At 35.5% G+C, this 12014-nt stretch overlaps 1 protein-coding gene across 3 annotated transcripts in view; it reads left to right on the top strand.

Annotated features, from left to right (window-relative positions):
- TTC29 (tetratricopeptide repeat domain 29) overlaps nt 1–12014 on the top strand; it is a 255369-nt gene that overhangs the window by 143773 nt on the left and 99582 nt on the right. For all 3 annotated transcript variants that reach the window (XM_060147135.1, XM_060147136.1, XM_060147137.1), the window contains exon 10: nt 3668–3791. In XM_060147135.1, coding sequence (XP_060003118.1) covers nt 3668–3791 — 124 coding nt within the window. The remainder of the gene's footprint in view (nt 1–3667; nt 3792–12014) is intronic.

The raw sequence follows: 12014 nt of genomic DNA, 5'->3' as shown, positions 1-12014 counted from the left end.
CTTAGTGCTTTTCCAACTATTTATTGCATATGGTAATGCTCATTGATTATAGATATTCTTGGAAAAAATGATTCTGTGGTGAGTTCTAGTTGCTCAGAGATTTGCGTGAATGTTAACTTTTCCTATTTTAACTGCAACCAGGAAAATGAGAGCCATTTCACAAATAAGTGTGTAAGGTTAGAACTGTTAATATTTTGATGCCCAGCATACAAACAGAACAGTGTTGAATATTTGATTGCTTTATGGCTATACACATATGACATAAACACAAACCAAAAATTAGGTAAGTTAATTTTTGCATAAAATTAAATTGAGTCAGTACAGATAGAAATTTATTAGAACTATAAAGTAATTAGACCAGTTTTAGAGTTGTTCAATCTCATATGTCCTAGTCATATCATGTATACACATATAAATTTAATGTGAATTTTAAACTTCCTAGCAAATTTTAATCAAAAATTTACTAACCAATGAACTAACCTAATCCATTATACTGAACGAGTAGCTTTATTTTCACATTCACCGAATCTAACTTTTTTTTATTGGACTATACACCCTACATACCCAAGGAAGAAAAATATTCTAACTAAACTGTGACATAATATTTTCCTATTGCTTAGAATTTTGATCTTATACTTAATAAAAGAGCTATTTTAGACTCACACATAGGTATTTTTTACGACCCTTGAGAATTCATGTAAAAAGAAAATATAGACAAAGTAAGTTTATTATACTCCTCAAACATCTTTCCATTCAAAGTCCAATTTTTCTGAATCACTTTTAAACTCAGAATTGACACTATCTTTTTTTCCTCATCCATATTATCTTTTGTGTCATCAAGAACGTTGGTGCTATGTAGCCTTTCTTAAAATAGTGCCCCAGTACCCCCTCCAGTATTTCTTCCAAGTCATGGACACTCAGTCTGCCAATCTTGAAGCCAGTACTTTCTTATCTTCCAGAATTTCAGTGAAAGGTTTTTAGAAAACAACCAGTCCTCATATTTCTCTCTGAAATTATCCTTTAATAGTTGTTGACAGAAAGATCAAGGCATTGCGATTGCAAGTCATAACCAGAAACACGGACAAATCCAGCAACAGCTATGACTTGACTGCTCTCTGTCTGACAGAGATTATAAGATGCCACCTGTTCTAAGGGATCCTGATTTCAGAAATGTTAAAATATGGGAAAGTAGGTGTTTTAGAATCCGTGAAGTATGTATTAGAGTTGCTAAATTTTTCTATAGTTGCAATAATTTAAAAATTTATAGCAAACTTCTCCATATGCCGTATTTGACACCATCCTATCTGGAGCTCCTATGAGTAAATCCTTGCCCTATGAACATAAAGAAATGCCCATGCAAGAATCAGCTTAATTGTAAAACAACCTCTTCCTTTCAGAATTTCATCTTGTGATTTATTAAGGGTCGTGGCACAGATGCTCACTGGGAACTGCTGACCTATGAAAGCAAAGAGAGGGAGGTAGTTCTAGGGATTCAGACATGTTCAGGAGTAAGAGTTTTCCCTTTATTATGCTCCATTGAAGAACACAATTACAGGGGTTTTTGTTATTTTAAAATCTCTAAATTCTGGATTTTGTCACTTTAATAAAACAATTTCAAAAGTTCTGACATGATTTAATAGTGGAATTGCATATCATCTTAGATTCACCATTCTTTTTTAGGGATTGACCAAAAAAAAAAAAACAAAAAAGCCAGACATTCAACAGATATTGAATTTCTTCAGCATGCTTAATTTGGAGCCATTATTTTGAAATCGCTTCTTGCTTTGTCCGTAACGTTTTAATTCTTTATGGCTCAGAATCAACAGTCCTTGAATCAGCAGTCAAATGTCCCTTGAGCAGGACTTTGGCTTCAACTACCTCTGCAAAAGGCAGTCACAGCTTATGATACCTTGGATGGAGCTGTTTTCAAAAATTACCGTTTGTCTCTTTGGTTGCTCAAGGATTTTTCACCTTAGTTCTTAATCTTGTAGGCCCCCAAGTGTTCTTCACATAGGACATCACTACAACTGGCTCCTAGAAGAAAAGAGCCCGTCTCTTTAGACTGGCTTTCAAATAATTAGCTCCTTTAGAGAAATTTTTAGACTCTTTCCACTTCTTATTTTACTGTTTAGCTCTTACTCATATGAAACTAAGATTTGTGTATCTTTGGGGTAGCATTCAGATCATGAGGAACTAATGAGTATTTCGGACTCAGATTTGTAAAATGAGAGCAAAATTCAAATAATAGAAGTTTCTGAATATAATTCATTGAAATCTTTAAAATGGTGTGCCTCTCTTATTTTTTTTGGCCGATACTCCCCACGTATTATTTATTTGTTTGTTCAATATTCTAGATACAAGTACTTTATTATTTTTTCTTCCAGTTTTATTGAGATGTTATTAACATACAGCACTAATTTTACAGTATAATGATGTACAGTATAATGATCTGACTGACCCCTCTATTCTTTATGAAAGAAAAGAAAATAGCCAAACTTGTTTTAGTCATTCTGGGTTATTTGAGCTGTGCTAACAGTCGCCAAAATCTCAGTGACATATGACAATAAAGTCTTATTTCTTGTTTATGTAAATTCTTGCCGTTTGCCAGATTCTTGTGCGAGGAGCCAGGCTCCTTCCATCTTCAGGCTTTATCTTTCCTTCCTTGAATCCTGGTTAGGAGATTTCAGAATCCTCTGTTTTCATCATATTTGTTCTAATACCTCCAGAAGGTATTATATGAATCGCATATGACTCCCCTCAAAGAACTGGTTTCATTTGCAAAGGAATGTGGAAATTTTCAACCTTTTTAGAGGTTCTATTTTTTCAAAAAAGTAACAGTTTTACTGAGATATAATCCATATACCATACATTTCTCCTTTTAAAGTCTACAATTCAGTAGTTCTTAGTATGTTCACAGAGTTGTGCAGCCATCGCCACTATTTAATTTCAGATAATTTTCTTCACTTCAAAAAGAAACCTACACCCATTAGCAGCCACTCCCAAATTCCCCACGCGCACCCCCATGGCCTCTAGTAACTACTAACCTACTTCCTGTTTCTATAGATTTGCCTGTTCTGGACATTTCATGTAGATGGAATCATACAATATGTGGGTTTTTTTGTGTAACGGGCGTCTTTCACTTCACATATTTTCAAGGTTTATCCATGTCGTAGTATGTATCACTACTGCATTCCTTTTTGTGGCTGAATAATGTTCCACTGTACGAATACAGCACATTTTGCTTCCCAGTCAATTGATAGACATTTGGGTTGTTTCCACTTCTTAGCTATTATTATAGCATTGATATGAACATTCATGTCCAAGTGTTTGTGTTTTCATTTCTCTTGGGTATATACACAGGAGTGGAATTCTTGGGTCATATGGTAACTGTATATTATACTTTTTGAAGAACTGACAAGTTGTTTTTCCAAGCAGCTGCACTATTTTACAATCCTACCAGCAATGCGTAAGAGTTTAAAGGCTTAAGTTCTAACTCACTGTATACTCCGTCAAAGACGAGCCACATATTTTTAAAATATACACTTTACATTTCATTATCCTGATAACTGTCTTACACTTTCTAAAGCAAAGACACAAAACAATCTTCTCTTTACTGTGATATTAAATGAGATGACACTCCAGTAGTTTCTTATTTTATTTTTTCTAGCCAAGGACAGATGGCAGAAGCAGTGAAATACTTGAAAAAAGTTGTGAAAATTGCAAGAAAAAATTTTCAAAGCCTAGATTTTGTGAGAGCAAGTACAATGCTTGGAGACATCTACAACGAAAAAGTGAGTATAATGTGTTTCTTGCTTATACGGGAGAAATTTGCAGAATTTTAAACTTCTGTTTTTATTTGATCCTCACCTTCTCATAGCATGTTGTACAGAATGGCCCCAGGACTGCAGGACTTAGTCAATGCACAAGGCAGTGACTGGGAAGAGAAATGCCTCTTACTTCTTCCTCTTCCAGGACCTGATCGCCACCTTAGCCCAGTCACCACAATCTGCTAACGCTGATTCCTATCTTCACATCCAAGTCAGAGTCAAGTGATTTGGGATTTGAAGAGCAATTAAAATATGTCAATTCAAAGAAACTTCGTTATAACAGTTGGTTCTTATCTGCTGGCACTAACATTCACCTCTCTTGCTACAAATTCTTGTTTTATTAATCCAGCTGCGATGCCTCCATTAAGTCCCTCAAGTGAAGAACAGACAATCCCAAGAGTAATTCTGAAGGAAATATGGAAATCTAGCAACAAGTTGGCTATGTGAAAAAAAAGGGAAAGAAGAGGAAAAAGTCTAAAAGTATCTCATTCAGGGGCTATTACTCGTGAAATGCATTCATCATAATGGACTTCTGGTTTATTTTCTCCTGACTTTATCTTTTATTACGCAGATTCTCCTTTAGAAGCAGTATGAAAAAGGCTTGTTTCTCCAGTTATAATTGCGGTTTTGATCACGAGTAGGATCTATCATTTTTGAGGGTAGTGACATTCTCACGCTGTGTTGATACCCCTTGTCTGAATCTTTTTGAGAGACTGTATATAGTAATGAAAAGTACTAACTCTGAGACCATACTGGAGTAAAAGCCCAGTTTTTTCCCTAATAAGATCTGTGACCTGAGACAAGCTACTTACCTTCTGAACACTTCAATTTTCTCACCTCATAGGGTTGCTGTGAATGTTGACTTAATATATGGAAGGCACTTAGAACAGTACTTGGCAGGGGAAGCAAGTGCCATCTATATAAAGCGGTACAGCCATTCTTAATCTCCATATCCTTATGTGATACCACACAATTCCCCTTTTCCCGAGGCTCAGAGGGTTTGAGTAACCTACGCCAGGTCTCCAAGCTTCCAGGCGGCAGTGGTATTCAAACCCATACCCTGAACAACTATAATCCTTTATTTGCCATATAATTGATTTTGATTATTTCAGAATTATTTAGGCTTTTTTTAATGTTTATTTTATTTTTTTATACAGCAGATTCTTATTAGTCATCAATTTTATACACATCAGTGTATACATGTCAATCCCAATCGCCCAATTCAGCACCCCACCATCCCCAGACCCCCACGGCTTTCCCCTCTTGGTGTTCATACGTTTGTTCTCTACATCTGTGTCTCAGCTTCTGCCCTGCAAACCGGTTCATCTGTACCATTTTTCTAGGTTCCACATACATGCGTTAATATATGATATTTGTTGTTCTCTTTCTGACTTACTTCACTCTGTCTCTAGATCCATCTATGTCTCAACAAATGACTCAGTTTCGTTCCTTTTTATGGCTGAGTAATATTCCATTTTATATATGTACCACATCTTCTTTATCTGTTTGTCTGTCGATGGGCACTTAGGTTGCTTCCATGACCTGGCTATTGTAAATAGTGCTGCAATGAACGTTGGAGTGCATGTGTCTTTTTGAATTATGGTTTTCTCTGGGTATATGCCTAGTAGTGGGATTGCTGGATCATATGGTAATTCTATTTTTAGTTTTTTAAGGAACCTCCATACTGTTCTCCATAGTGGCTGTATCAATTTACATTCCCACCAACAGTGCAAGAGGGTTCCCTTTTCTCCACACCCGCTCCAGCATTTGTTGTTTGTAGATTTTTTGATGATGCCCGTTCTAACTGGTGTGAGGTGATACCTCATTGTAGTTTTGATTTGCATTCCTCTAATAATTAGTGATGTTGAGCAGCTTTTCATGTGCTTCTTGGCCATCTGTATGTCTTCTTTGGAGAAATGTCTGTTTAGGTCTTCTGCCCATTTTTGGATTGGCTTGTTTGTTTCTTTAATATTGAGCTGCATGAGCTGTTTATATATTTTAGAGATTAATCCTTTGTCTGTTGATTTGTTTGCAAATATTTTCTCCCATTCTGAGGGTTGCCTTTTTGTCTTGTTTATGGTTTCCTCTGCTATGAAAAAGCTTTGAAGTTTCATTAGGTCCCATTTGTTTATTTTTGTTTTTATTTCCATTACTCTAGCAGGTGGATCAAAAAAGATCTTGCTGTGATTTATGTCAAAGAGTATTCTTCCTATGTTTTCCTCTAAGAGTTTTATAGAGTCTGGTCTTACATTTAGGTCTCAAATCCATTTTAAGTTTATTTTTGTTTATGGTGTTAGGGAGTGTTCTAATTTCATTCTTTTACATGTAGCTGTCTAGTTTTCCCAGCACCACTTATTGAAGAGATTTTCTTTTCTCCATTGTATATCCTTGCCTCCTTTGTCATAGATTAGTTGACCATAGGTCTGTGGGTTTATCTCTAGGCTTTCTATCTTGTTCCATTGATCTATGTTTCTGTTTTTGTGCCAGTACCATATTGTCTTGATTACTGTAGCTTTGCAGTATAGTCTGAAGTCAGGGAGTCTGATTCCTCCAGCTCCGTTTTTTTCCCTCAAGACTGCTTTGGCTATTCGGGTTCTTTTGTGTCTCCATACATATTTTAAGATTTTTTGTTCTAGTTCTGTAAAAAATGCCATTTTTAATTTGATAGGGATTGCATTGTATCTGTAGATTGCTTTGGGTAGTATAGTTATTTTCACAATATTGATTCCTCCAATCCAAGAACAAGGTATATCTCTCCATCTGTTGGTATCATCTTTAATTTCTTTCTTATACTTTTCTGCATACAGGTCTTTTGTCTCCCTAGGTAGGTTTATTCCTAGGTATTTTATACTTTTGGTTGCAATGGTAAATGGGAGTGGTTCCTTAATTTCTCTTTCAGATTTTTCATCATTAGTGTATAGGAATGCAAAAGATTTCTGGGCATTAATTTTGTATCTTGCAACTTTACCAAACTCATTGATTAGCTCTAGTAGTTTTCTGATGGCATCTTTAGGATTCTCTATGTACAGTAGCATGTCATCTGCAAACAGTGACAGTTTTACTTCTTCTTTTCCAGTTTGTATTCCTTTTATTTCTTTTTCTTCTCTGACAGCTGTGGCTAGGACTTCCAAAACTATGTTGAATAATAATGGTGAGAGTGGATATCCTTGTCTTGTTCCTGATCTTAGAGGAAATGCTTTCAGTTTTTCACCATTGAAAATGATGTTTGCTGTGGGTTTGTCGTATATGACCTTTATTATGTTGAGGGAGGTTCCCTCTATGCCAACTTTCTGGAGAGTTTTTATCATAAATCAGTGTTGAATTTTGTCAAAAGCTTTTTCTGCATCTATTGAGATGATCATATGGTTTTTATTCTTCAATTCGTTAATGTGGTGTATCACATTGATTGATTTGCATATATTGAAGAATCTGTGCATCCCTGGGATAAATCCCACCTAATCTTGGTGTATGTTCCTTTTAATATGTTGTTGGGTTCTGTTTGCTAGTATTTTGTTGAGGATTTTTGCATCTATATTCATCAGTGATATTGGTCTGTAATTTTCTGTTTTTGTAGTATCTTTGTCTGGTTTTGGTATCAGGGTGATGGTGGCCTCATAGAATGAGTTATGAGTTTGGGAGTGTTCCTTCCTCTGCAATTTTTTGGAAGGGTTTGAGAAGGATGGGTATTAGCTCTTCTCTAAATGTTTGATAGAATTCACCTGTGAAGCCATCTGGTCCTGGACTTTGGTTTGTTGGAAGAATTTTAATCACAGTTTCAATTTCAGTGCTTGTGATTGGTCTGTTCATATTTTCTATTTCTTCCTGGTTCAGTCTTGGAAGGTTATACCTTTCTAAGAATTTGTCCATTTCTTCCAGTTTGTCCATTTTGTTGGCATAGAGTTGCTTGTAGTAGTCTCTTAGGATGCTTTGTATCTCTGCGGTGTCTGTTGTAACGTCTCCTTTTTCATTTTTAATTTTATTGATTTTAGTCTTCTCTCTCTTTTTCTTGATGTGTCTGGCTAATGGTTTATCAATTTTGTTTATCTTCTTAAAGATCCAGCTTTTAGTTTTATTGATCTTTGCTATTGTTTTCTTTGTTTCTATTTCATTTATTTCTGCTCTGATCTGTATGATTTCTTTCCTTCTGCTAACTTTTGGTTTTCTTTGTTCTTCTTTCTGTAGTTCCGTTAGGTGTAAAGTTAGATTGTTTATTTGAGATTTTTGTTGTTTCCTGAGGTAGGTTTGTATAGCTATAAACTTCCCTCTTAGAACTGCTTTTGCTGCATCCCATAGGTTTTGGATCGATGTATTTTCATTGCCATTTGTCTCTAGGTATTTTTTGATTTCCTCTTTGATTTCTTCAGTGATCTCTTGGTTATTTAGTAACGTATTGTTTAGCCTCCGTGTATTTGTGTTTTTTACATTTTTTTTCCCCTGTAATTCATTTCTAATCTCATAGCATTGTGGTCAGAAAATATGCTTGATATGATTTCAATTTTCTTAAATTTACTGAGGCTTGATTTGTGACCCAAGATGTGATCTATCCTGGAGAATGTTCCATGCTCACTTGAGAAGAAAATGTAATCTGTTGTTTTTGGATGGAATGTCCTATAAATATCAATTAAATCTATCTGGTCTGTTGTGTCATTTAAAGCTTCTGTTTCCTTATTTATTTTCATTTTGGATGATCTGTCCATTGGTGTAAGTGAGGTGTTGAAGTCCCCCACTATTATTGTGTCACTCTCGATTTCCTCTTTTATAGCTGTTAGTAGTTGCCTTATGTATTGAGGTGCTCCTATGTTGGGTGCATATATATTTATAATCATTATATCTTCTTCTTGGATTGATCCCTTGATCATTATGTAGTGTCCTACCTTGTCTCTTATAACATTCTTTATTTTAAAATCGATTTTATCTGATATGAGTATTGCTACTCCAGCTTTCTTTTGATTTCCATTTGCATGGAATATCTTTTTCCATTCCCTCACTTTCAGTCTGTATGTGTCCCTAGGTCTGAAATGGGTCTCTTGTAGACAGCATATGTATGGGTCTTGTTTTTGTATCCATTCAGCAAGCCTGTGTCTTTTGGTTGGAGCATTTAATCCATTCATGTTTAAGGTAATTATCAATAAGTATGTTCCTATGACCATTTTCTTAATTGTTTTGGGTTTGTTCTTGTAGGTCTTCTTCTTCAAAAGGGAAGTGCAAAAAGCACAAATTGTTTTACCCTACCACCAAACAATATCCAGAACTCAGTTTTTTAGTATAATGTGGACATCAAGTATTAGCCTGTATTTTCCCAATTACAGAAAGCATAAGGAAGATAAAAACAATAAACATTTCTGAGGGGTAATATTTTTATACTTGCATTTTCTTTATTTTTTTTTTTACCAAGAGTTTGTATCTTAACAATATGTATTTTATTCTCTGATTAGTAATTCTTGAAGAAGAGTTTAATATCTAAAGCTAGAGACATGAGTAATATCCAAAGGCTGTGTCAACTACCAAAAGTTATTTTTTTTTACCAGCTTATCCTTATTCTAGTATAAAATTTGTAGGATTCCAAGTATTCATGCTCTCTTCAAATATGCATGCCTTCAAATATACAGGTTGATTCGTATACCTTCATGGTTGCTTACATCTTAATGTAATAAATAGTCACTGATAAATAGTATAGTATTAAGAACATAATACTATAATAATTTTATGATGTCATAGACTTCAAGAGAAACCTTTATTTGATACTAAACTTGTTAATATTACGTTCAGTTTTTGTGCATTACTGTGATTCTTTGCAGGTATTTTCTCAAGTCAGAAAATCTACTGATGACTTCTCAGGCTCACTCTGAGTTGTTATATCATTACTATAAGAGTATAATTTGAAAATGTATAGCTAAGTGGATTAGAACTAAGTGATAGTTATCTTTTTCTCCTTGTAATTTTGAGACAAAATGATAGCCTTGATGACATCCTGAATTTCCTCCTAGTTCTACAAAGCCATTTCCTAGGAAAGCATTGACAAAGAGTTATTTCATGTCTGCTATTCAGTTGCTTATGCATGTTTCCTAATTGTGTCAAATGCCTTTGTTCCAATTTTACACCCAAACAGTTTCACAAACTATTTGCACCACACACTATCTATTAAGCTTTCCCTTGAAGGAAACTGTAGCAGGACAAAGGAACTACACCAAATTTTGCCCACCTGACTTTGAATCTGCACTCAGCTGTTTATTAACTGTGACCTTGGGTGAGTTAATTCTTTGATCCTCAGTTTCCTCATCTTTCAAATGTCAATAACAAGATACCTTGAAGACTGGTTATATGAGGATTAGAAATTTTAAAACATGTACGTGGTACCTAATAGAGTTCCTAGCATATATTGGGTACACAATAGCACTTACCTTCTTAATATCTCAAACTCAGATCTCTCTCCTCCATTGCAGACTCATTCTCACTGCCTATTTGACATCTTCACTTAGATCTCTTCAAATGTAACCTATTAAAAACTGAACTCAACTCATCAGCTTTCCCCTAAATTCTATTTCTCTCCCTACTTAACGTTCAACCAGGATAGAATACCATTCAGGCATTTCATAGGCAACCTTCTTTTCTCAATCTGTGAGCTCTCCTTATCTGACCTCATACAGGCCCATGGTTTAAATACCATCCATACACTGATGACTCTCAAATTTATATCTCCAACCCTGATCTCTCCTTGGGACTCCAGACTTGTGATTCTGGCTGCCTCCCTAGCATCTCTCCCTGGATGTCTTCTAATTGACATCTCAAGTTTAATGTGATTCTTCCCTCCTTGACCTACTTCTCCCCAGTCCTCCACATCTTAATAAATGGTACCATTATCCATCAACTCGATTGCTCAAGCCAATAATCTGGATATTCTTGCTTCATCTTTCCCCTCCTGCTCCATATCCAATCCAGAAGAAAACCCTGACCTTCATGCCACCAAAACGCATCTCAAATCCACCCACTTCTTCTCTCTATCTCTGCTACTATCACCACATCTGGTTATGACACTATGTTTTCTCACTTGTACTATTGCAATAAGCTCTGAACCCATTTTCCCATTTCTCCTCCATCCAATCCAGTCTCTACACAGAAGCCCAAGTAATCCTTTCAAAATGTAAATAAAATCATGTTATTTCTCAGCTTAAAATACTTCCATTGCTGCCCAGTCTTCTGAGAACATAAATATAAATCCTCACCCTGACTTGAAACAATCCATATGAGATGCATTACCTCCCCCACTCCCAGTCTCTGACTTTATTGCCTTCTACTCTCCTCATGCTGTCCACCAGAGCCAAAGGGACTTTTGTGGAGTTCTTCAAACATGCTGAGCTGATTTCTGCCTGAGGACATTTGCTTTAGCTGGAATGCTTTGCGTGGACCACTCCCCAATCTGAACTTCACATTGCTGGCTTCTTGTCATTCAGAGCTCGGCTAAATGCCACAACTTCAGAAAGGTCTTCCTTGACTCAACCCAATGAAAAGTATGCCGCACTTGTCTCGTAGTTTTCTTGTTTGTGATATTTTTCTTCTTGCTGTTGAATGTGTCTAGAATGGAAGCTTAATGAGAAAAGAGACCAGATCTGCCTGTTTTTTTATTTCATTCCAATTTCTAGAAGAGAACCTGGCACAGAGTTGGTGAGCAAAAATATGCGAGTTCATTGAATCAATCCATAAATTTGTAACCAATTTTATACCAGTTGAGAGTAGTAGTCTCTCACTTTTGAAATTCCAAACTTCTGTTTCATTTTTGTCCAATATTTTGGCATTTTGAAAACTTGCACTGAATCTTTAAAAGCAATTCTGATATTACTGATATTTGTCAGTCTACCTTTTAAGGACCTCTACCAACTGCCCTTATCGTACCTTTTCTGGCTTCATGTTATTCATGCAACGTATTCTAATTGTATTCTTAACAGTAATTTCCAAGAAATAATATTGTTATAAGACCACAATTATCATATAAAACTGTATGTGGAAAAATACAGTTTTCTCTAATTATTATAGTGTTATTATAATTTAAGTTAACACATCTTAAAAACATCCTAATTAGTTTACCTTTTACTATATAATCATGGAAGATGGGCCACCCATCTCACCCTCCTGATGTGATTGGTTTTTAACTGAAAATATATCATCAATGTAAAGGGGTCTAGTGAGAAT

The sequence above is a fragment of the Lagenorhynchus albirostris genome, chromosome 4, assembly GCF_949774975.1.
Source record: "Lagenorhynchus albirostris chromosome 4, mLagAlb1.1, whole genome shotgun sequence".
NCBI classification, from domain to species: domain Eukaryota; kingdom Metazoa; phylum Chordata; class Mammalia; order Artiodactyla; family Delphinidae; genus Lagenorhynchus; species Lagenorhynchus albirostris.
Note: the sequence above shows the minus strand (reverse complement) of the source record. Positions and strands in the feature narration are given on the sequence as shown.